The sequence below is a fragment of the Scomber scombrus genome, chromosome 17, assembly GCF_963691925.1.
Source record: "Scomber scombrus chromosome 17, fScoSco1.1, whole genome shotgun sequence".
Classification (NCBI taxonomy): domain Eukaryota; kingdom Metazoa; phylum Chordata; class Actinopteri; order Scombriformes; family Scombridae; genus Scomber; species Scomber scombrus.
The window spans coordinates 15,139,009-15,165,286 of NC_084986.1; the positions used below are offsets into that span (position 1 = coordinate 15,139,009).

A 26,278-nucleotide genomic window follows, 5' to 3' on the forward strand; every position below is an offset into this window, starting at 1 on the left:
CTGTCATCAATGCCTGACGCAGAGGAATGAAAAGCCCTCAGCTTTATCTCATAAATCAGAGGAGAATATAACGTTGAAAAGAATTCATTGCTACGTTTAATTTACAACTATTATCTGTAAAATTTAGATGAAAGGCAGAAGGCAGATATTGTGTTTAAGATCAGTTTTAAAAAATGGCAGATTCAGACTCAGCTCTATGTGACCCTCTTCAGTTTAAGAAGATCTCTGAAGCTGTTATCACCAAAGACAGTAACCAGCCGTGTTATCCTGAACCACCTCATCTGGCTGTTGTTTGCCCTTTACTTTAGTAATCTGTAAGTCTTACACCTGCAGTGCATTCAGATAATAAGGCTGACATGATATATGAGGTGCACAGTGATGGATAGAACAGATTAGTTCCAGTGTCTCCTCTAATTTATGGCAGCTGAAAAGCTTTAAGCTAAACCTTAAAATATATGGCCGTGTGTGTGTGTGTGTGTGTGTGTGTGTGTGTGTGTGTGTGTGTGTGTGTGTGTGTGTGTGTGTGTGTGTGTGTGTGTGTGTGTGTGTGTGTGTTTGTGTATCATAAGGGAGAGACTGAGATCTGATGAATGTGGTTGCATTATGATGATGAGTAAATGCTCAGTGTAATGCTCCAGATAAATATCCATCCAGAGAATAGGTGATGTATACAGGCTGTTATTGATTGATTGACTAATTGATATTCTGAGACTTTCCCTCCATTCCGAGCACAACAAACCAAGAATGTGACTTGTGATTATTGTGAAAGGAGAGCTTTGGCCAAATGAAACTATTGGAAATCAGTAGGTTAAGTATGCAGGTCACGGTGTCTTTGAAGCAATGCATCTGACCATAGCATTCATCTGGTTTTCTGTATTTTTAAATAGATATGATGCATTTTGAAATTAACGGCTTTCAAGCATTGAAGCCAAAAGCAAATCTGTATGGTAAAATGTATATCCTGTATATTCAGTATTTTTGAATTACACTCATGTCTAATTGACTAATTGACTCTCTCAACAATGCTCTCTGAAGCCTGACTGCATTATTCATCTCTGTCAGTCCAGACTGAACCAGCAGTTTATTTCTGTAATGAAAGAGGTGTGAATCATACTGTATTATTTATTTATAAAAGAAAAGTTCATTCTTATGCGGAACACACACAGAATGAACTTTCCATATAGAAAACATGTGGTGCATACAAAATCACAGGTTTATTGGAAAGAATTATGTAATTTTGTACTGATTATGAGGAAGATAGAGACTATGTCCCATCAGAATGCTTTCAATCAACTGGAAAGACTCTACAAGAAAAACTAACCTCACAGTTCACCTTCAAGCCTACAACAACTTCCTCCGACGGACCAATGCAAATCCTTTCTCTCCCTTTTTCAAAAGAAAATTGAGTCCATCCACAGCAGCTTGTCCACCTTACCTGCCCCTCCTTCCTCCCCCTCTCCTCCTCCCATTCCTTTCAACATTCCCCCTCTGGCTCATTTTCCCCCTGTATCCCTCTTTTAACTGTCCAAGAAAACCTAATTTATGGTCCTTCATACTATACTGAACTGAACTTCAATAAGTTCAGTGAGAATTTATGATATAAACTGCTAAAACAAGAAACAAATGATATTCCTTTCCTTCATCAACAAGTTAAATATTAATTAATATGCCATCTGTTGTACGCATTATATACCTGAACTGGCTACCTTTTGGCAAAACATCTTTTTGCATTAATTCTGCTCACTCTGCTCCACCAACTATTTTCAGCGTTTTAGCCAGCATAAAATTCTGTCCCTTCTTCTCTTATATTTTGCTCCACTTACTTGTTTGTATAGTTTCTCTGGTGCACTTCAGCAGGGAAGCTCATTATCACTACAGTCAAGGCCAGCAGATAAGTAAGTTGTTACATGGTGCCACCATGTGGCCTTACACACACAGTTTATCTTGCAGCAGAAGAGCCAGCCAGCATAACAAGAGGGACCAATTAAAAATGTTGTTTTACATCCCTGAGTGATTATATGTGAATCTCAGTTAATTTGTACTGACTTTACAGTGCAATTGTAAAGTTAACCTGTGTACTGTTTCTGTGTGGTGCAATGAAACCTGAACATATTTGACAGTGCTCTTTAAGGACAATAAACAGCAATAAGAAATAGTGATATTGCAAACAGCAGAATTGAGACATGTTCGTACACTTTATAATAGTGTATTGGATAGTATGGGGCTGTCACTGGCAATTAGATTTCTTCCTAACAAAGAGACTGTGTATGTTAAAGAGTCAAAGTGGCGGGCGTAAAGATGGAAAGAGCAGCTTGGCCACTGTAATAGGATCAACACCCCTCATACTCCCACTCACTTCAGTCTTCATTACCACTAGCTTTGAACAGGATTATTGTGCGTGTTGGTGATGCTTATTTACTGTACGTGCTGATGTATGTCCACGTTTTGCTGACACATGTAATATATGTGCTGTATGTTCTCCAGCAATTCACTGACTACGTTCCCCCTTTTCTCTGTTCTAGTTTTAACAATCTGACAGTCTTAAATTAAACTGTGTACTCTATTTATAAGATACTCAGTTTATTCATCCCAATATTAAGTAAAACTCTCTATATCCATTGGTTATAGTTAATATATATTGTCAGTAATAGTACTTAATAGTAGTGGTAGTAGTAGTAGTAGTAGTTAGAATATATTGTCATTTGTCAAATAAAAAGAGCCATAATCTAATTTTAGCCTATTATCAAGACAGAAATACATATTTCTAATGAAATAGAAATAACTTTTGCAACATCCTCTCCTATGTCTAATTTTTCTCCATAAATATATTATCACTTCCCTATTTGTCTGCTTCCTTCCATCCCTCAGTCGTGAATCCTCTTAAAGGTGGATTATGGGACTAAGATGTCTACATCGAGAGAGAGAGAGAGTGAGAGAGCGAAGGAGAGAGATAGAAGATGAGCATGCAGCACACAGAGTGAGAAAGAAAGCAATACGGGTAGAGCTACAGAGAAGGAGAAGAAGAAAATGGAGAGAACCCCTCGGCCCGAAATGGGCCAGGAATGGGGTCAAAGAATGTCTGTGACTGGGGTGAGTACACCACAATTTCCACATATTCTACAGGTGCATAGTAAGTAAGTCTCTCTTTCTTGTTGCAACTTGATAACACTATTTGCTGCAAAGAGGAAAACCACATTTTGTTCAAGTTATCTGTGCATGTATGTTATTAAGAGTAAGAGAAATAAACTGTTTGGGAACTTGGAGACTATCTACTGTACCTCCTAATTAAGATTAGTTGAGGACTGAACTGAACAGTTTGGCTGCATGAGCAGGTGACGTGTCCGAGCTTGTTTGTGTGTGTGTGTTTATTCAGTTACCTGAGGACGAACTACAGTAATGTGATAGGCTGAAGGATCGCCTTCCTCTTAATTACTTAATCATGCTTTTACAGTAAGTTCATGTCCTATTAGTTGAAATAGATAAATGCAAAGAGATGTGTGTGTGTTTGTGCTTCAGAGATAGACAGAATGAGACAGGACTTTGTTGTTAGACAACACTCTATTTTATGAACATAGTCGAGACATTTTCTTTGTTTTCCTACTTGTAGGGAGAGCCAGCAGAGCCTCTCATGGTGAAGCACCTCAGTCCCACCCCCGCTCTCACTGACAATGCAGGGAAAGACTAACATAGTGGCTGCAATGTCTCTCCTGTCCTTAACCAACCCTCCTGGCTGGAGCGTGTGCTCTGCTCTCTGTATCCTCATTGTCTTGCTCCCAGAGGCCAAAGCAGACACCACTACTACTCAGGGCAATGGCGGGGGTTCCCAGTGTGGGGAGTACAGTAACCAGGTAATTACTGTAAACATTCTGGCTACACAACAAAGTAATACTCTGCGTACTGCCTTTCAGTTTCCTCATTTTACTCCAGAGATGTGTCGGCTCTATGAAAGAGCATTGTAATGATGAACTGCAACTAATGAATGCATCACTTACATTTTAAATTAATCACTACATTAATCATACAGTGTTGAGTCATACAGTGTCAAGGATGAAGATAAATGTATTAGCTCCTGTCTTCAAATATTGTAGCTGTATTAGTATGACCAGCTGCTTAAAAACCAGAAGTATTCACATATATTGTAGTTGATAGTTGTGGGTGATATAGATACAAACCTCCATCATACAGTATTGACTTCATATCACAATAACAAAATACATTGTGACTTAATAAACTTCCAGGAAAATAATTTGTATGCAGTGAAACAGCTTATGGATGGAAAAAAAACACAGGGGGGTATTTTTTGGCATGAAAAATCAAGACATTTCATCACAGTGATGCAAAAAAACAATATTATATTACTGATTTTCACTTTTGTCCACAATGGCATAAATCAAGAGATATTAAAGTTATAGCTATAGCTACAGCATAGCTATAAACTAAACAGTATGGCAAAATCTTAGGTAGTTCAAAAATATGTATTGTCTCGTGATCCCCCAACCAAAATTGGAATGAAAGAAAACCAAGCTACTGTTTGCATTTAATAAGCAAAAAAAAAGTTTGGTATTTTTTTCCTTCAATTTAAATAATGATGATCTAAAATAAATGAGAGTCAGAGTTTAGTTGATCAGCTACGGTACTTGATCATATCAGCAACACGTTTTTGTCCATTAAAGTTTAATGGGAATAAGATAGGGAGAAGGAAATAAGATAGCTGGAAAGTTGAATTTATTGATTTGCCAGAGAAAAAGTCCCAGTCGTATTTGACAGCTGTGGTTTTATTTGGCAGTCTAACAAGCAATCTGAGGCTGCTCTTGATCAAATCCTATTCATCAAACAGGTGATGGAGAATGGCATGTGTCGACTGGTGGCAACACTGCCACAACTGGACGAGCAGAGATGTCCAGATATGTTTCGCTGTACAGATGAGGTGTCCTACTGGCTGCACGAGAATGAGGAAAGGAAACAGCAGATCGTGTCTTTGAAGGAGACCATCTCTGAGCTGCAGGAGGAGCTGAGGAACCACCGTCATCGCATCAAAGTCCTCGAGCTGCAGGTGACACTCTCATATTGACTTAGCAGACCTGTGTCAACAGTCAGCAACAATCCTTTCAACTGCTTTGAGGACTTGCCTTAGTCCAGCTGAATCCTGACCGGATGTTGTGACAACATGAAAAGATAATTTTTTCTAAGGAAAGACATAAAGATAACTTTTTTGCTAATTGGGAAAGTTATTCTGTTCTTCTGTGTATATTGCATGTAGTATTGAATATAACCTTTAAAAAGTAGAAGTTTTGTTAAATATTTACTTCTTTTTTTCATAGCTCTGGGCCTTTTTGGTTAAGAGGTAGTTCAGACTAGACATAAATATTTTATAAAATAAGTTTGAATGTCTGATTTAATATGTACTTTCACTATTTGTCTAAAAGAATTAGAGTTCTGTGTACTTCGTCTAGCTGTTAAAAGTGGAGGGTGTGCACGTTGTTGAAAAAAGTAGTCTCCAGTAGTGTGTTTAAGTACAGGAAACACATTGTATTTGTGGTGTTCTGCTCTGTAACGTGGTGCCTGGTCATGAACCCAGCTTCCCCTACAGCATGTCCTTGACCTCAGTCATTAACAGGATTAGCCTCCTACTCTTCCACGTGCTGCCTCATGTGTCTCAGCCAATGAGCCTATACAAACAGAGAGTCTCAGCTGCCAGTGGCCACAGGTGGATGGATGGTGGCCAGGACTAATGTGTTCTGTGTGTGATGTACATGAGAGCAGGGCAGAGGAGCGGGCTTCAGGGTTTGTGGTAATGGGAGTTAGTGTTATCCTCCCTGTCCAGGCTAGGAATAGACCACATACTGAAGAAGTGTTTGGCTTTACGTTTTAAGAGAGGGCTCGGCATTTTTGTCCTGACAGCACTGGCAGACGTTGCATGGTTGAGCTATAATGTGCATAAACAGAAAAGTTCAGTGGTCAATTAAGCTAAGAGATTTTTTTATGGGTAAAGATGACAAAGGAAAATCAAGATCTTTTACATGGTTCTTTTTGGCTATTTTCTAATATAATGTAAGTAGAAAGTGGATAGAAATTGACAAACTTATTCAAGATACAACCTAGTTTACATACAGGGCAGAAACTCATATCAATCATTTAAAAAAATGCATTTCAACTGATCAGTTTTCTGGCATACATCTCAGTTACTGACTGAACCGTGTCTTATGGGTGTTTCTGTGTGTCTTTTAATGTGCATGGTGGTGTCAGAGTGAGGAGAAGACCCATTTGAACATCTCCTTAGAACAGCGTTTTCATGAGTTGGAGGTGCACTACGCTGAAGCCACCACCATGCTGCACCTACAGGGCACTCTCATCCTAGACCTTCAGGTATGCTGCATCTAATTCACTTGAACTGTTTTGGGGATGTGCTTTTAAATAAAACTGTGCGGTTCTTGATATGTTGACTGTGTGACCTTCTTTAGAACCAAGTCCATAATCTGACACTTTTGGTGGAGAAAGTAAAAACAAGTCCCGGGTGCTTGATCAACATTGTCCGTCCCAACCCTCTTATGAGTGCTCAAGAAGCCTTCCACCCAGGTACACACTCACAAAAATGCTATGATCTTCCAGCAGAGGGTGCCAGATCCCACTTGTTGATTTCCTCCCTCCCATGCCTGTCTTTTCCTTTTTCTTCCCTCAGATACTCAGCATGTGAGGAACTGTCCCATAGACTGTGCGTCCATCTACTACAATGGAGTGAGAAGATCAGGCCTCTACACAGTGGTGCCTTCAGTTGCAGGCATGCCTGTGGAGGTCTACTGTGATATGGACACAGATGGTGAGTCACACATACTGTACATGTATATGAACTTTGACATATCACACAATGACCCGAGCATTCACTATTTTCAAGTACCTGCTCTTGCAGAGGGAAACATATACATCAGACTTTCTTTTTGCCTCAGGTGGTGGTTGGACTGTGATCCAGCGGCGAGTTGATGGCTCAGTGAGCTTTGACCGCACCTGGAGGGACTATAGAGACGGCTTTGGTGACCTGCACTCAGAATTCTGGCTGGGTAATGACCACATACATGAGCTGACCACCCAGGGAGAATACAACCTCCGCATTGACCTGGAGGACTGGAGCAACAAGCACAAACATGCCCTCTACCAGAGCTTCAGGTCGGTCTAATGCAGTGACAAACACACGTACCAACTTGGAAATTATAGCAAAACATGCACAGCCATTTTCTATCTCTTGCATCATTTCTCACTGTTCCTCTGTGTGTGTCTGCAGTGTGGAAGATGAGGAGCATCAGTACCGTCTCCATGTGTCAGGCTTCAGTGGTTCGGTGCAGGACTCTTTTAGCTGGTACCATGACAAGCTGGGCTTCAGTACACCTGACAGTGGCAACATCTGTGCTGAGATCTCGCATGGCGGGTGGTGGTACAACCAGTGTTTCTACGCCAACCTCAACGGTGTCTACTACAGGGTAAGGGTACGCATATTATTCATCACTTCATACTATTCAAGACATGAGTGTTTACAACTTCTTCATTTGGCAGGGAGGCCATTACACCCCTAAAGGCCGGGGGCCCCTGGGTCCTGATGGGATTGTTTGGTACTCCTGGAGAGATTCTGACTATTACTCCTTGCGCAAAGTCAGCATGATGATCCGCCCACGCACCTTCCGAACCCGTTTGTCTCCGTGAACCACTGTCAGCATGACAACGGTTTGGACACAGGAACTGTATTAAGACAATAGGGATGACCTGAGCATCTCACTGGATTGCCATAGTGATAGTGACATCCAGTGACCTTTTTGTTGCCAGGAGGAAGTGAATGTCAACAAGTTGGGTTTTTCTTTAGCAAGTACGCCTACAGCACAGCATAACTTCTGGAAAATGGCATCTCTTCTGCTATTTTTGAACTGCACATATGCAAATGTGGCTGCCATGCTCAATCTTCCAACTATTTTCTGCTGCATATTTTTGGAAAGACAAACTTACTGCAGACTTATAGAGTTCCAATTGGGACATGGACATTTTTCACTCATTTGTGAGAAGTTAGTTATGGACATTTTTCATGTCTGTGTCATGGGAAGTGAGTTCTTCCTTATTTTGTACTTCTATTTTGTACCTTTAGTTTGATACTCTGATACTTGGAAAGTGGAACTATTAGCACCTTAGCCATAATAAAGTCACATTTATGTGATATGTTGACAGTGTGAAGGGGCTTGTGGTTTCTACCAGCCACTGAGATGTGAGACTGCTTAATGAATGCTCTGCATATGGTGTGTACTTATTGCATGTACTATTTCATATTACTCCTTTACCCTATTGTCATCATTTTTAATTTCAGCCCACTCTAAATTTTAATTTTTTGTGTAAATTCATATTCAAATATAAAGTGTATTAATACTGTTACTGAAGTAAGTCATGATATAAGAACACTGAACTGTATTTGATATTACCCCAAAGTGTTGTATACATAGTGTGTATACATACATATGTCCTGTACAATAAACACTACATATACCATGTGTCACAGAGGACACCTTTTCATACAGGGAGAATACTCAAACTTCTACAAAAGGATTTCTGTTGCAAAGTTGGTGTTATTTACTTTCTTCACACTGGGGTTTATTCAAACCTTTAACATACTGGCAGAAGTCAGAAAACAGGTACAGAAAACAGTCCGCATGGTTGAAATCTGTTAAAGTTTAACTCTTATGCAACCATAAAATTAAATTACCATTGTTTTACACGATATTTAGAGACTGAGAGTTCTTATTGCAAAACAGTAATAAGTCAACGCAATCCACATCATGACTTGAAAGTGATGCAACTAACCCTCAATACAATACAAAAACTGAAAATAACTGAAAGACATTATACTGTTTGGTCTGTCTAGTGTTGAAGTTCTCCTCACCCAGCTACTTTATGTGGGCTACACATCCAGCTGCACCTGATGGCTGCGAGAGCTGAATGTGGGGTAAAAAGGGCTCTTTCACTTCCTCCACTACAAGACTGCACAAACACACTCTTTGACCCTTCGCACAGGCTGCCGACTCATTCTCATTCCTATCCATCTCTACACAAGAATCTGCTTAAGCGAATAAGGGCTTTACTGTGAGTGAATCAGAGAGTGCGTAGTGTGCTGTACAATCTGAACCATACAAACAACAAGACAATGTTTCTTTCAAACACACACGCATGGAAACAAATAAACTCTAGATGAGTATAAATCATTGTTTAATGAATCAAAACTGAATTTTTGCTCCTCTTTCTGAGTTACATAGTATTGCAAATACTTCTATACATAAAATAGTATCTCAATGACAAGAAGCACCTGATAGGTTCAATAGAATATATACTGTATATATATATATATAATTTTTTTTCATGTATCAAGTGAAAAACAAAGGGTGAACAAGATTAGAGATTGATTGAAAACTGAGCGGTGAAAAGCAAAAGAAAAACTGCATACATGACATAATCCATGGCTCCATCCCAAACTTGTATAGTACAGATTCTTAAAGATGACACCTTCATATAAAAACACCATAATCTGGTCAAAAAAATGGACAAACATTCTTCAGGAGAACTGGGAGAAAGAAATTACGATTGGCACAGACTAAACTCAGTATTAAGTCGCTGACTTTTGGCTTTAACATACAATGTTTAAAAATAATGAGCCCTTCTCTCCTGAAATGTAAACTGACATTTTCTCTACTCAATGGGGCAAGGCACGCGGGAGAGATAGGAAGGGGTTGGAGCTTCCTGTTAGCATTAAGGGAAGTGCAGGATGAAAGGAGGCTAGGCACAGCCAGCAGTGGACATACAGAGGACACACACTCTGCCTATGCCAACTAATCTAAGGCTTGCATTCTTAAAAGGACTCTTGATAGTAGCAAAAATTAAAATGCACCCGACATTGGCCAAAATAACAACAGTAAAGCTCTGATTCGCTGTCCATGCTGCATTCGGAAATCAAACTCCATCTGTCTCTACTGAAAGAGGGGCAACTGGTTTTGTCTATCCTTTCCTCTACTGTTTTAACATGGAATGATGTCTTAAAATAAAGTGGATTATTGCTTTAAAATAGGCAGATGTGGCTACAGGCATGTTTGTGCTCATAGCTGTACAAAAATGTGTATTACATTAGAGAAACTCTGGGCTTTGACTCATGCAATGAGGCAATTCAAGAACACAAACTGTTTACTTCCTGTAACACAAGCTGCGGACCTTGGACACAGGAAGGGTTGTGTGTAAATAGTGTGTTTTACTCTGCTATAATTGCCTTTTCATTACAGTTCATAAACCTCTAGGAGCAGCGGGCAAAAGTAACACTATGAGCTAGGACTGTTGGCATGAGCAGAAAGGAAGAGATGAGGTAAGAGCGAGAGAAAGAGAGAAGTGAAATTTAAATTAAAGAGGGTAAAGAATGCAGTATAAGCAAGAATAATTTTTTGGATGTCAAGCTGGTTTAACTCTTCATATCTTATAGTGCGAGACTGCTGGCTGTTGCTTTCACATTGTAGTGAACTGACTGTGTGCTTGTCTCAGCTTTGCAGCAATCTGTGGGTTCAGAAGAAGAAAGACTAACATAAATACAAGAGCAGAGGGTGTCATGTGATGGCTTAATATGTAAGCATTATGTAATTTCTCCTTAGGTAATGAGGCAACAAAAGAGACAGACTTTTACAGACTCCAATTTACTTTGGTAGATGGTCGATAAAAATGTCTTTACCGTCTCGTAAAACTTGACTTGTTCCTCCAGGTACAACTGCATGACCCTGTTGTAGTCGTAGATACGGTTGCTGTGGAAGTGGTTCATCTCAGCTGAGGCAGAAAAAAAATAAAGGGGGAAACACTTGAGTCAGACAACACGATCATGTTAAACTCCACCACTTTAAGTTGCCTGAGTGAGTCAGTGTGGTACCTTGCAATGTGTAAGACATGGTGCTGACTCGTTTAGCCATGGTGACTTTGTCCTGAGGGGTAATTTTACTGGTGGCCACCAACTTGTCACCCTCCTTCACCTTGTCTATGGCTGCCTGCCAGGATTTTAATTAAACAAACAACAGTTATATTCTGTGGAGACAGTTGATCATTTATCACATTTACATCCAGATGTGGAAAAGGAATTTAAATACGAGACCCTGATATCTTAGTAACAAAAACTACTACGAAAACTACAATGTTACTATATTTTTTGCACTTGCTCAGCAGAATTAGTTGCCCTTTGAAACACGTAAAGGGCTACTGCAGCAATTTAGCATGCATAAAGTTGGGGGGCTCACAAGAGACAGATGTAAAAAAAAGAAAAGGTCAACATCGAGCCAGTGGCAGAGATATCCTAATTTTAAGTCCCTGGTGATAGTAAAGAAAGTCATCAAACCCTGGTCAAAGAGTAATAATTTATCTGCGAGTAAAAATTCTCACTGCCCTCATTCTTTTTTTTTTTCCCTACTTGAGGCATGTCTGGTGAAAAGACTCCTGAAAACATGCCATCACGCAGTGTCTGCCAAGGTAAATATATGTATATTTATATGTATGTTGATTGATTCAATGACATATGTTTATTCCCTAGTATAGCTTAAACTAATTTGTGGGCATCATCAAAACTTCAGAGAACCATCAAACCCTGGCTGAATATTACTCCTTATGATGAGTAAAACATATTAAACATTTGCATTAATAATGCTTTCCCTCTTTCCTCTTACAATGGGAGCTACTGTACCTTATGAACTCCAATAGTATCCGGGAAGCATCCAAGCAGACCCTTATATTCATTGTTGGTCTCCATGAGGAAGTGGAGGTCTTTCTTGGGCTAGAAAGGGAGCAACACAGTTAGGAAGATAAATGAGGAAAAAGGGAGACTATCTAATAACAACCTAAAGTTAGGACAACAATGACACTGAAATAAGGTAAGTAATGACGTGATTTCTAAAACAGGAAATAACACATGGATCTGAAACTGATAAGGAAGAGCACAGGAAAACAATAGTTCATCAGAGTCACTGAAACACTAAAATAGGAAGACTCAGTGTAGTTAAAATAATTAAGATAATGGATTCAGACACTGGACAGGGAGTCACTACAGGAATACAAACACCAATAGAATAATAGAAAAGGAAAAGATAGTCGGATTTATTTGTTTATCCTGCAGTACCTCTGGCAGATTAAAATTAACCTTCACAAACATTCTTCCCTTATCCTTCAATTAAACAAAGGAAAGCTGCATGCGACCTACATGCCAAACATACACTGCCTTGTTTAAGACTTTTTGCTTTTGAGATTAATCCATGTTGAGATCTTAGTTTTCTCCAGTGCTAATTTGTATCACAGGAAACGCTTTAACGCCTAAAATTCTACAAAAAGTGTCTGGAGCAACTCAGGCTTACCAGATGATTCTTCCCTCTGGATGCAGCATTAAACATTAAAAAAAGCCCTGATTTTTTTTTTTTCACACACCACAACACTGATCAGGCTACACGGGACAGCTAAAAAAGACGTATTCAAATCATTCAGGTGAAAAGAGGATTCGTAAAAAATACTAGAAACCAAGTTTGCCCTTGGACCTCTTCCTTCCCAGATATAGGCTTCACCAGCAGGATGCTGGGTTAAAGGGGTAAAAAAAAAAACCCGCCACAGCTAGGATGTAAACACCGTAAGCAGGAAATGTTCACAGATATTGTGAATTGATAGTGACCACAAGCCGATGTAGTTCATAAAGGAGCCTAAAATAGACTTTAAGACACCAGTGGCTATAAAGTCCTGCTTTTTTTTTTTTCAACGCATTGACAGTAAAGGCTCTTTGGGTAAAAATATAAAGATTTCTTAGGGTCTAAATCAATTGTCAACCTTTACAGTGAAATGTGACTGCAATACCAACAGAAAGGGCAGAAATAGTTGTAATCTTTGGAATAGCAGTAATATTACACTATGCATGTACCTGCTCTGCCACCATCTGAGCAATCTCCTCATATGTCTTTCCTGCTGCTGTCATGGCATCAGTCAGGGTTGACTCACCTACAGCAGAAATACAGTTAAAATATGTCATCAACATGTTTCTTAAGCGCAACTGAGTGCCAATTTGTTTCCAAACAGATTTACACATAATGACTGAATGGCAAATACATTTACAACATTTCTGCTGCCACCATTACGATGATTACACGTGTTGGTTTCAGCAATCTTTTTAAAGTGTGACAACAGACAGTGGTGTTAATGAAAGAGCCTGTGAGAAGACACAATTACTAGTGTGCATCTGGGAAAATGCGTAAGGCACTCAAAACAGCATCTGATGCCATATTTGTATTTGTTGTTGTACCTTGGTATCCGCTGCTGGTGAACACAGAGGAGAGGTTTTGGAAGGCTTTGCCGATTCTCTGGTACTCTTTCGGCAGAGCTGGTGAGGGAAACAGATAAAGCATTAAAATACACACAAACACACACACACACACACATTTTATGAAGTTGGCAAAATATTCAACATAACAGATCCATTCATTAACATAAACAGTAATTTACAGCACAAAGTGAGGGTGTGGCCTGTGTGTGGAGCAAAGCATTTGTTTAGCTTTGCAGTGTGTACATACGGCCTGTACATCTCTTCCAGTGCTCATTTCCCACTGTGAGGATTTCCTTTACCCCGTCATCCATGGCTTTGGTAAACCTGCTGAACTGCTCACATTTCTGTTCGCTGTGGATAGAGGACACATCATACATACATTTAACCATATGTCCATATGCAGGTAAACACATGTTAATGCACACAGTTATCATTGGTGCTTTTTGAGCTATGCTTGCTTTTTGCAAAGGTTTAAAGCAAATATTGATTTAACTCACACTTCTACAGGATCCAGGTCTGGAGCCTCAGGCTCTATCGTGGTGAAAATCATCACTCCCACTGTTTCGTCTTTCTCTGCTTTTCTCTTCCCCGTCTTCCAGTCCTGCACCAGTCAATTATCAGCATCTTAGTATTGCGGTCTTCAATAAATGGTCTACATTACAGTACACACAGCTACTTGAAATCTAATTAATTGAATCTCATTATGAAAGGTTTTCCCATCACACAGTTGAGGGAGGACAAGTGGAGGAGGCACAGCATACCTTCTCATCCTTGTAGGTGAGGAAAAGCTGGAATACATCACTGCCGGAAATGACCGGGTGCCTGCACATCCTGCTCATCCAGCCTTGCAACCGCTCCATACGCATCTTAATAAACTCTTCCTCAAACCGCCCTAAAATGAGAGGGATATAAAGAAAATAAGTTGTCTTCAACATGTATATATTTTTTCAAACAGTGAAGTAGTGTCACATCTGTTAGTGCTTAGAGAGTCAGGCACTCACCTGTTACCTGCTTGTCTGGCAAAGAGGGGATGGGGATGGCTGACCCAAACTTGTCCAGGAGCCTCTCATACAGCCAATCAAAGTGTTTGTATCTGTGATTAACTGGTCGGTTTGTGGTCTGCAAACCAATAACAATGAGTTATGTTATAGATACTATATCTTTGTAATCTGGGATCAAACATTATATTATTTTCTTACCCTATTGTGTGATACTTGTTTGATGGGGTATAACAAAACAGTATAATGTGGAATCATTCATTTTTACTCAATAGGTTCATGTGGTTATGTGGTTACTTACGCTGGCAGTGATTTGGTACTCGATGTAGCTCTTGAGACCGTACATCTTTGAGCCTTTCTTGGGATCAGCCACCACACAGTCCAGCTGAGTGTCTGGGTATGACCACACCGGACCAACTTCTCCTAACTGAGAATAACACAACAGGTTTAGAAACCTTCTACTTTGCCTTTTATGACGTACAAACATTAACTAAAGGTAGTAAAAAAGAGGAAACCATGTCAATGCTGCATAACGTCTGAATTAAGGCTGTACATATAACAAGCTTTTCAACCACAAAATGACAACTTCAACTTGTGCTATGATACAGCATATTGTATTAACTTAAGTCAGGTACACTGCGTTAATGTATCACTACTTCTGATATAACAAGTTAAGACATGATAATACACTGTATATATATCGTAGATATTTAGAGATAACTTACATAAATCGCTAGCTTGTCTTTGCTCTTAGCAACCTGTTTGCAAAGAAGGTAAAGCTCTGGCCCAGACTTGGAGAACCCAGGAAACCTGCTCAAAGAAAAAAATAAGTTTGAAAATAATTGTTTTAACGTTCTCTACTAGGGATGTCCCGATCCGATATTTGGATCGGATCGGCCGCCGATATTAGCAGAAAATGCATATCAATATCGGATCGGCCTGCACGGGAAAATCCCGATCCGGACTCCCGATCCAGTTTGTTTTCAAAACTCCGGTTCGTGTTTTCCAGCGCACCGATGTAGGTAATCCATTCCAGTTTTTTTCAGCTTTTCCCCCAAATCCGGTCCGCGTTTTTCAGCACACCTAGCGACCTGTCCAGCATCCCACTATTTATTTTCTACTCAGCTAACAGTTTACAATATTGTTTGCACTGATGGCTTTTTAAGCCTTGGTTTACACTCTTGTTGTTCAAGAGCAGAGCATTGATGCCAATTCAGTTTGTGTGGTTAATTGACTATTTATTATTTTGTCTATTTTGTGTTTATTTAACCCTGTTAAGAATAAACAGGTCAGCTTCTCATTACCAACCATTGTGGATTATTCAAACTAACCTAATTAAGTCGGCTAGTTGTTCTTAAGAGTAAAACCCTTTTCAACATGAGTATAACAACAAAATAAGTAAATATCTTTAATCTTTAATACATGCTTGGATCGGCCGGTATCTGTATCGGCCTATGCTAAAAGCTACAATATCGGTATCGGAAGTGCAAAAAGCTGGATCGGGACATCCCTATTGTCTACTCTTAATAAGACTTTAATTCATCCAACCATAATCAAACACTTTTTTGACATTGCAAGAGGCAGATTTCTGGATGGTTTTTACCTACAGACATAATAATGTCAATCACGATTACAAAATTACTACCACCATTAATATTAGACATTACTATACTGTGGTAAATTCTAATGTTTCTGGTTACTGTTGATTGAGAGAGAAATGCTTGTAAAAATGAATTCAATCAAAATAATTCACCTCTGCTGCTGAATTTTTCATTAACATCAAATAATCTATAATTCAAAGCTGTGTGTATTGCTGCTTTATTCATTCTTACTTGTTGAGGGAGATTTTCATTGAAGACGCATGAGGTCCACCTCTCTGCAAGGCACCACCTTCTCCAGCTTCAGACTCAGCGTAACCTCCAGTAGACTTTACGTCATCCCACTCATCGTCCCACTCATCATCCTCTGCTCCTGATGTCAGATGAAAGCATGCATGGTTTTGTTTTAAAAATCACAGAAACAGAAAGAACATCTGTGCTCAGAAACCTATTCTACAGCATGTCAAGGTGTTTCCACAAGTGTGACAATTCCCCTCTGATGTGTGAAAATGTACTAGGACAGCTTCTACTCTATTATTACCTTTTACTGCATTATAATATCTAAAGATAAAATGGGGGAATATTTGAAGGTGAGTGGTGCACTTTCAACATGAGGACACAAATAGTCTGTAAAGGAACTGAGAGCATAACTCAGACTCTGTGATGTGAAGCAGATCTTAAGGCCTGAATTTGGAAACAGGCAATCAGAGCAAATATTTCCACACAACAGGCACGTTAGAGAATCATTATTACAATGCTTTGTCACATCTGCTTTACAAAAGCCAAAATGCAAAACTACATATTCAGTCAAAATTGAAAGAAGACCAGAGTCTGACTTTTCTGACATTTCTTTTACAACTGAACAAATAAATATATTGTAGAAATGTATAATTTCAGAGAAAAAATATCTTAGTAATTCAGTTTGTTATGCCATATAAATGAGATGGTATTCAAATTCAAACACGATTGTGAAACAACTGCCACTAAACTTGTCCATTTAGTAGATTACTGGCCTAGCTTATAAGGACTGTAACCATCACCTGAGCCCTTAATTCCCTGAATGTTTGAACATTTTGTTTAAAGGTACACTGTTAAGTAATAATTACATTCACAATTTATCTATCTGTTCTATTTGACTCTTCAGTTACTGCTCTGTCTTTGTAGGGCAGATGTGCTGTGAGACAAAACAAATTAAACAAAACAGACCAGACTAAGTCTGAGAAATGTCAACATTTTCACACTGTGGTTTTGGCATCTTTTAAATTCCATAGCGCAGTCACAACTTTCACTTTCTCCAATCACAATATAGTTAATAAAGTGTTAAAATCAAGGTACAAACTGAATGCCTCACACACATGCTTTTGAGAATGTAGACCATGTCCTAAAAATATTTGCTGGGAACTCTCAATCTTTGTAAGTATGCATTACCAGTCCACACACAAATATTAGTGAAAAGTTTCCACCAGGTGATGCACGGGATACCTGTATAATCTATAAGGTATGGGTATGGGTAAATGTCTTTGGCTGGAGAGAAACAAAGGAAATGTCTGTTAATTATTCTCCTCGCTATTTAGTGTTCCATCTGTTCTCTTTTTTACAATAACAACTAAAGAATTTAAGAAAACAGGTCAAGTAATTTGTCCTTCTGAGTCAGGGGTGAGGCTAACTTTTCCAGTCTGGCAAAAACAGAATCATGACTTGATTGTCCTGTCCACATACTGGCGAATCTCTGCAGAGAGCGCTGCCAGAGACAGACGACTGAGCAGAACCACATCTGGTAGTTAAAGTAACCAAATCTCTTGTGTTAAAAACATGTTTGCAAACAATATCTGTTAAATCGGAGCTCCAAATTAGAGGAATTTACTGTATATTATTGAGATATTTCAGTAAGTATCAGGTTAAACAGAAGGTTGGGAGACAGTATTCTTTCCTGAATATAAAGAAGAATCTTTGTCATATTGTTGTATGATGCAAATGCTTTCTGGTACTCCAATTTGGTTGGTTTTGAGGATTATTTGCAAGGACTAATTGACCATGTTTTATTCTCAAGTGTTATATTCTTGCTGGTGAATATATAAAGAGACAAAAGAAAAAAGACAAAGCACATTTTAAATACTTCACCTTTTAAATACATAACCTTTATACAATAGAAAATAGACATGACATCTTTTTCTTTTCCCTAAATAGAGAGATTTTACCAAACATTTTACCTAGAGAAATGGATTGTTGAAAAAAGTGCTACAACATTTAAACAAGCTATGTACTAAAACATGTTGTGTGATGTAGCAACCTCTCCTATGAGACTCCAAAGCTGGCATCCCGCAAGAAAGCTGGGACAGATGTTAAAGAAATGATGTGCTAACCCACAATCGTTGATCATGAAAATGACATCACTCACCACATCTGTATTGCAGTGTCCTTACATAATCAAACAGGCGGCTTTCTTTATTTGATTACTTGTTGAATTTGGCGGTAAGTCTTTTGATCACCAGAACCACATCAGTCACTACAGTTATGTAACTGTACCCACACTTAGGCCTTGTTCACGACTCGTCTCAAACTGCTAATAGGATGACTTCAAAATCCATCAAAATATCCGCAAACTGAAAGTCAACAGCAAATTACCAAGGTGTCGGTGCACAATGGCAATAGTAGATGCATTAACCCAAAAGTGAGTGAATTCATAAATGACAGAAGATTATAGGCAGTAGTTTTAATGTACTGACACCATTATTCGAAAACAAAACATCTGTTCTTACCTGGGCCCTGGTAAGCCTGAGGGTGGCCCTGTGATACAGATCCCCAGGGGTCCCCGGCAGCACCCTTCCCAGTCTGGGTGCCCTCTGGATTTGACGCCCAATTGTTAGAGGAGCCCCCCGATGGGTCTGCGTTCCACACCGACCAGGGGTCATTACCATTACTAGCCTGGAAAGAGAGACGGCGAGAATGTGAGAGAAGAAAGATGGAGAAAAAGATCAAGGGTGGAGTGGGAGAAAGAGTGAGAGCGCAGTGTGGACGGAGTTTGGAGTCAGTTAAAAAGAAAATCTGACAGTAGTCTGAGAAAAAAACACCAACAAAAAAACAAAACATGCTTTTTCAAACACATGATGCAGACCTGACCTCAAACAGGGTATCTGTTAAATCAGATAGATCAGCTTGATAATGACTGCTACTGTGCTATGTCGTAAACGCCTCTGAAAACATGCAGAAAGTGCACAATAACTCATTATGCTGCACATTTGAACAAGTGGACATGCTCATAATAATACATACTCACAACCAATTTCCAGTCGGCACATACATTTTTTTACAGTGCTTGCAAGCTGAAAAAGCCACTACATCCAAAGTTTGCAGGGCATTCATAGACCACTATTAAAACTTGTGGGCCTAGGCATGCTTTGGTGTACATGTGCCTTTTGTAGGTTGCTTTTAGCTTAATGTTAAACATTCTTAACAGAGAACTAATGCAGGGTCAATAAACACACCACATAATAAACATACACATAGAGAAAAATAAATGAACCTGAGTTTCACACAACATTTAAATATGAACACAGCAGTTCAATTAGGAGCAACCTCCTGACAGTGTTTTCTAGATGTAGCAGCACTTTCACTGTAAGACAACAGTCATGCATTTTTGAGTATTATTTATATTCATCAGATAATTATCTTGATCATAATCATCTTGAGTAAATTCATGTGATGAGGTCTAATGATTTGCCAGTGTGATTACTCAAATATACGTGACATAAGAAGATCATTGACTCTGATCTTTACAGTTTATAAACGTTAATAATGGTGCTGATTCATACAAGCGAGACAAAAAGGTGCTGATTGTTGACATTATGATGATGTGTGTGTGTGTGTCGGTGTAATGTAGTGCTTGGTGAATGGAGAGGGTGAGATCATGCTTTTTGCAGGCATTGGGAGTAGGAGGGGGAATTTGCCAATAGCAGACCAATCAGAGAGGAGGGGACTTGGGGTAAAAAATGCCTGGGGGCGGGGGGGGGGGTCTGAGTATCGCATCCCCAGCCCACCACCCCCAAGTCGCTGTTACCTCATCAGGGGACGAAAGGTAGGGGGAAACTGGGGTTTCAGGGGTTTCCGGCTGGGGACTCAAGCCCCCAGCATCCACCTTGAGGGGAAAAGAAGGTGACATCATCACAAAGCGCCAGCAGTGAAGGTTTACACTCAGTAGGGGATGGAAATAAATGTGCTTGCATGTGTGCGTGTGTGTATGAGAGTGAAAACATGAGGGATGATGGCTGACACATTTCCTGCTTTGACTCAACCTCTTACTGTGCACAAATTTCTACTGATCCAGCAGTACGCTCATTTTTGTGGAACTTCCTGCCTGCTAATGACAAAAGGATTCCAGAAAGCTTGTTTCCTCTCCGTTCTATTTTACTAGAGAAACCTGTGCTATTCATAAATGACATGACCATAGTGAAATATCTCTCACAGCAGCTGCTCTCACTTCTGCATCTCTGGGGTTCACACAGGCTGCAAGAATGTCGATAAAACTCTTTGCTCACTTCTGCTTTTTTGCCATTTCTTAAACATCATCACCTCACACAAACTATTGAGTATGGGAGCATGGCAGGTAGCATTGTTGTGTGTATTTACAATTACTTCCACACCGCTGGTTTAGAGAAGTTTGGGGCTTTATATTTATTTAATACTCAACAACAGGACTAGAAAAAAAGGAGTGCATTACCTGATTATGTGCAGGTGCTGATGCGGGAGCGTAAGAATCAAAGAAGGCCAGATCTGTCGATGCTGCATTTCCTACACTTGGAGTAGGTGCTGCGGTGCTTGTTGCTCCTGGAAATGATGGCGCCGGCTTACCAAACTATAAACGGAGGGAACACAGTCCCATTAGAAGATATTCCAATGTGATCTGATGACTTTTAAAGGTGCATTCTTGTGGTAATATGATCGTGTCTCCTTGGCATTCCCTGGCTTTACAAAGTGGATTTTTCACTTTCTTAGTTTATCCAAAATGTGATAGCACTTGCTGATGATACTTAATTCTGTACATTTAAATCCATTTTTACCACTTGTCAATATGAAAATAGCACAACAAGCCCTGCAGGTTGTTTTTGTAGTTCAGCATCCTATTGTTTTTGCAGCTCTTCGTTTTTACCAACAGAGTGCACTGAAACAGAAAGTGGTTGCTTGAGAAGCTGTGTCCTGATGTTTTTCATTATATGAAAAAAAAGAAGACATTACATAAGCTACAATTGGTCATCACAAAGTTTTTATGATTTGGACATAGAATCAAAACAGTCTGGGGGCAGCTGGAGAGTTAACTAAAGGTCAGACAAACACGCATATCCACATGAGGCTGTTGGCGGATTTAAGCAGCCGGATAATATCAAAGTCTCTCTTGTTCACACATACACTTCACTGTTAGAAGTTGGACTGAGCGTTGTTTAGAGTGAGGCTAAACTGTTAACCAGACTTCACTGACAAAGTCCCTCTCTGACTCTTCCTGAGTGTCTTTGCAGTGAATCATATCCCCATGATAAAGAGTTACTGGATTAAAATGGACGCACACACACAAAAACACCCTAATCAGCAAAACTCTGAAGGAGGCACATCCTGTTGAGATTTTAGTTTCAGGCAAGAGGCAGTAACAGCAACAGCATCCAGTAACCGAAAAGATGTACTACAAATATCAAACCGGTGGAGGAACTAAGAGGTTCAAGTGTGATATATTTAAAATTCTGATGGTACATATTGACCTCAAGGCATGATAGCAGATGGCTTTGTTGCTTAATTTGCTATAAGCATTTCAAACACAGTAAATTGAGTGAAATGTGCATGCTCAAATCATCCCCATAGACCAAGTCTCTTTTACCTCTATGTAGTCTTCTGGCACCAATCCAACCTCCCCTCTGGAGTTCTGTGCTTCAATCCAGCCACCTCCAATATGCTGAAATAAAAAAGATGACATGTCAGTATAAATGAAAGAGGTTAAAGGAGGAACTCTGGGAATGTTTACATGCTCTGCAAGCATGACATCAAAATGCTATGTAAGCTATCTAAGTAACTATGTTTTCTTTGGTCCTATTGCTTTGCTGCAACAGCAGTATTCCCCCTGTATGAAGTGTTGCACATGCACTCTTGTAGAACACCTGGTTGGTATACATGACCATGAAATTAGGTGTCCCCAACAAAAATGGCTGTGTTAACCATGTTTATCTTAATGCCTCATTCCAATTACAGAAAGCAAGTTTCCCACTTACATGTTGTTTTTAATAGAGCAGAAAGCTGACAATAACCAGGTTACCTTAAAGTATCTGTAAACACACTGAATAATCCTAGGACAAATTCCTGTACAGCCAGTTTATTTAGTGGAAAAAAGATGGCTCTTATACAGTAAATGCTGACTGGTTTGAGACAGACTTTGATTAGAAAACTATGTAGGTCAGCACACAGTTAGTGACCTTTGAACTGTTGACGACTGGCTGTGATGAGATCATGTTTGCTCCCTCTGTTTTTTCCCTTCCTTCCTCTGTATATGTTTGTAAAACTTGATTTGCAGCCAGCCTGAGATCATGTGAGAAGGGCCTTTAAAGGACTGATGTTTTTTTCAGTAACAATATTACAGAAGAGACACATGAACAGTACATTCAAATTAGAGGCTATAATAGATAAAGCTACAGTTAAAAATAAAGCTAATTAACTTAACTAGTTGAGGCAACTCAAAAAGCACTTAAACTAATTTAAAAAATAATGAAACTATGGAAATTCCCTAAAATATTAACATTTTCACTTTTCTGATCTGTGACAGTGTCATTGGTAAGAAACTATTAGGCCCCAATTAACTCTTAATTGTCACATAATGCAAATAACAATACACATTTTTCAAGAAAAACACAAAAGATACCTACAACAAAATCAGACATAACAGATATACCATCCAAAACAAGCTATATAACAACCCAGCATGCACCAAAAGAAAAGTCAAATTTGAAAAACAGAATAACTAATAGAGGAGCATCAGTACATCTTTACCTGATTGGTGATAGTGACTGTCTCGCCTTCTTTCACCGTCAACTCGTTGTTTCCAGCCTCAGCAATGAAGTCATATAAAACCTGTGCCTGAACACAACCATGGGAGACACACACACACACACACACACACACACACACACACACACACACACAAAGATAAACTTTTTTGAAGACAAAACATCAACATTTACATGCACGTGTATGTGCATATGCATATACACACATTCAACCAACTCAATAACACCTTCAAAACTCGTGTGGGGTGAAATAAGGGAAGGGTGAAACAGGCCAAACTAGTTTCTTCTAGGCTTGTTATGCTGACTCTTAACCAGGCACACGTATCAACCTCAAACAAGGCCAGAACCAAAACGTTAGCTGGTTCAGTTTAATACAAGGGCCTGCAGTTCTTACACTGACCCACATCTACTAATCTGTCCTTCTCACTGGGTCCCAGAGGAACATACACACACATACACAACTTAAGTCACTTTTGGGGTGTTTACAAAGATTTACATTAATTCCCTGGAGACTTACTGTAGCTCTTATCATAACCACTACTTGCTTAAACCTAAATCTTAACCTAACCTTAACTAGTGACGCATAAATCAGCTTTTTACCAATTGTGGACACAGCTTTTGTCCCCAATCAACTGGTCTTCAGTGTGGTGTGTGTCCCTGAAAGTGAGTTAAGTCATGCCTACATACACACAGGCTGTACATGCAACAGTGACTGACAGTAAACTGATAACTGTTCTAAATATGCATGTCACGGTTCACTTCATGTTTGAATTTAGACATACCCAGTCTTCTATTTGCATGAATTTGACTATTCATGTTTACTTGCATTGCCAGTTCCTATCTAAACTAAAAAGTCAGTGTGCCACTCATTATCAGAACAGTGTCAATTTCACAGTGCTCGACTAGCCTACTTGTTCAATAACCAGAGGTGGATTGCAAGGCTATTTGCTCCTCTGTGAACTAAGGTCTATTTTAATGTTCTACCTCACAGGAGTCAAGGAAGCTGGATAATATTTTTAAACAGGAACTACATAACAAAAAGGCTCATGAATGTTTATGGCCTCAACCTCAAATCAAATATAATTTATATGTACTGAAAGTGCTTTCTTTTAGCTTTCAAAATCTGCTTGGAGCTATGTTGATCTGGTCTTAAAAAGAAGTTGTGGCATTATGCCATTTGCACAGATGTATTGAACATTTAAGAACTGTTCAACACAAAAATGTATTTATGTTATTTTACTTGGATGTGCAGAACAATGCACGAGCAGTGTTTGACACTAGAAGGCTATTTTTTTACACTCATCTGCTGAAGGGAGGCACTGTCTCTGTGTTTACCTTAAATCTGAGTCACACATATAATAATAGAAATATACATAAATTGAGTAATTTATTATTGTATTAATACTAAAGCTGACTGCAATACTGATCCCCATATAATGTAGTCTATGAAAAAGATTAAAAATAATCATTTTCACACACATAAATGCTGTACTTAATGAACAAAGATATACACAAAAGACTACATTTCCCAGCATTCAACGGACGCACAAGTGACCCACAGTGGAAAGGTAGTAAAGTGTCACAAGACACTTTCTTAATGAGACACATTTTCCATGTACAGTAAAAACAATTGTGTCACACCTACAGCATACGCATGTGTTGTACGCGTCCATTACACGTTTCCAAACCAGACTATTAAAATGTTTTTGACCCCTGATAATATGAAACTTATAGACTACAGACTTCACTGTAATGCGAGAAACTACTACTCGCTTCTCCCAAGTCCACAGCCCGCAAATTTCGCACAAAAAAGAACCGAGGAGTAAAACTGGAGAAGAAATTACACTCAGGTTGAGGTTAACGTACGCTAGAAAAGTTGTCAGACCTACCTTTACTGCCATTGTCGAAGCATTGATCAATCATTACAAACACAGGCCCTGGGTTTTCGGGATTTTCAATCCTCAACTGGACATTTCCTCCCGCTGCTTTCCGACTAGAAGCGACAAAAAAGCACGGTAATTCCTCCCAGAAGACAGCCGCCACAAAACGGACTTAAACACATTACAAAAGTTTGGCCTTTAGTAACTCAAAAACCTGGATAACAGAGGCGGTAGAAACAGAGCGACTTCAGTGCGATTGCAAGTTTGAAGCGCGCAGAGCTGCTGACAGCATTGAGGGAGTGACCTGCACCATCGAGACAAACCGGAAAACTAGTCCGGGTCCAAGACATGACTGCTCACATTCAATAAGATAAAAGCACTTACAATTTACAGAACAATGCATTGAACGAATTAAAAAGCGTGGAAATACATGAAAATAAAATACATAAACCAAAGATTATAAACTCACGTAAACAAAACGTAAACAAAATAAAAGCAGAGTGTACATATAATAATACATATACAAATTCATAAACCGCTTTAATAATTTTTGTAACTATGGAAAATAGTTTACAGTGGGAAAAAGGAAAAGGAAAAAGGTATAGGCTAAATTGCTTAGTTGGCTGCTTAGTGAGACATTATTAAGTTTTTTTCAAAATATTCTAGAACTTTCTAATTTGTTTGCTATTTGTTTTACGCCTATTAATTGGTAGGCTATACACATATCTATAGGCCTTTATATTCTCAGTGGTTCAGACTACTTTAGCTGATTTTTAATTAGACTTTTATTGTATTTTAGTCTAAGAAATCTTCCAAATTTGGCTGTAGCCTACTATTCTAATCTCAATGTAGCTGCTGTAATGTGTTCTCTGTCGGTGTTGTTGACAACTCAAAACTGGCCCAATGGGAGTGACCCTGAGCTCATTTCTCATACTGAAGTCGTCCTCTGCTGGACTATATTTGCTATTACAGTGCTTATCAAAGTCTGAGACTGTGGGCCCCCTCTCAGACAAAGCTTAGCTTTTGTTTACCTGCACAGTTTCGCTCAATTCGTGGATGCCTGTAGGATCACGAAGATGTTATTTGATCCCATAGACACTCAACAATTGAGTTCAGACTACACTAGAAACATAAAAAAGTCTGTCTGAAGGCATTTATTTAAGCAATTAAAGTAGTTGGAGTGTCAGTAGAAGTTGATGCACTTCAAAAGTGTCTTTTGAAGTGTAATAGCTGAAAGCAGCTAACATTTTACAATACAACTTTAAGTCCTGTAGGCAACTGAATTGTCAGTGTGTATGCAAACACTGAAAGCAGATTAATTGTCATTTAAAAGAGCAATGGATAAAGCCGTTTAAATGTCAGCTGAGCTATAAAGACAATGCTTAAGTTGAAGCACCATTGAGGGTTTCAAAGTGTGTTAATT

The 26,278-nt window shown here is 39.1% G+C and overlaps 2 protein-coding genes across 4 annotated transcripts; one reads left to right on the top strand and one right to left on the bottom strand.

Annotated features, from left to right (window-relative positions):
- The first annotated feature begins 3,698 nt into the window (after positions 1-3,698).
- si:ch211-203k16.3 (fibrinogen-like protein 1) lies at positions 3,699-7,692 on the top strand. Its single transcript, XM_062436932.1, has 8 exons — positions 3,699-3,848; positions 4,838-5,053; positions 6,247-6,366; positions 6,462-6,576; positions 6,680-6,817; positions 6,945-7,161; positions 7,277-7,472; positions 7,546-7,692. Exons 1-8 carry the CDS (start codon positions 3,699-3,701, stop codon positions 7,690-7,692), a joined length of 1,299 nt encoding a protein of 432 aa, XP_062292916.1.
- Positions 7,693-9,217: 1,525 nt separating this feature from the next.
- Positions 9,218-25,166, bottom strand: snx9b (sorting nexin 9b). 3 transcript variants are annotated; one of them, XM_062436729.1, is made up of 19 exons: positions 24,865-25,166; positions 22,959-23,045; positions 21,799-21,873; positions 20,653-20,787; positions 19,993-20,070; positions 18,695-18,860; positions 16,170-16,308; positions 15,063-15,147; positions 14,639-14,764; positions 14,341-14,458; positions 14,101-14,231; positions 13,837-13,940; positions 13,587-13,690; positions 13,319-13,396; positions 12,941-13,017; positions 11,726-11,815; positions 10,925-11,039; positions 10,733-10,824; positions 9,218-10,560 (listed from the first exon to the last, which is right to left on the bottom strand). In XM_062436729.1, exons 1-19 carry the CDS (start codon positions 24,874-24,876, stop codon positions 10,513-10,515), a joined length of 1,860 nt encoding a protein of 619 aa, XP_062292713.1. In that variant the 5' UTR covers positions 24,877-25,166; the 3' UTR covers positions 9,218-10,512. The 3 variants fall into 3 exon arrangements, with proteins under 3 accessions (XP_062292713.1, XP_062292712.1, XP_062292711.1); XM_062436728.1 differs by lacking the exon at positions 19,993-20,070; XM_062436727.1 differs by lacking the exon at positions 19,993-20,070 and having other exon boundaries at positions 15,063-15,150.
- Positions 25,167-26,278: the final 1,112 nt, after the last annotated feature.

Excerpts from the sequence above, each read along its gene's own strand:
- si:ch211-203k16.3 (XM_062436932.1), top strand. The coding sequence starts at position 3,699 with ATGTCTCTCCTGTCCTTAACCAACCCTCCTGGCTGGAGCGTGTGCTCT. Across the intron at positions 6,577-6,679 it reads TCAAGAAGCCTTCCACCCAG|ATACTCAGCATGTGAGGAAC; the intron begins GTACACACTCAC and ends TTCTTCCCTCAG. Across the intron at positions 7,162-7,276 it reads GCCCTCTACCAGAGCTTCAG|TGTGGAAGATGAGGAGCATC; the intron begins GTCGGTCTAATG and ends GTGTGTCTGCAG.
- snx9b (XM_062436729.1), bottom strand. Across the intron at positions 14,232-14,340 it reads GCCAGACAAGCAGGTAACAG|GGCGGTTTGAGGAAGAGTTT; the intron begins GTGAGTGCCTGA and ends CTCTCATTTTAG. Across the intron at positions 10,561-10,732 it reads AAGTCAAGTTTTACGAGACG|ATTGCTGCAAAGCTGAGACA; the intron begins GTAAAGACATTT and ends CTGAACCCACAG.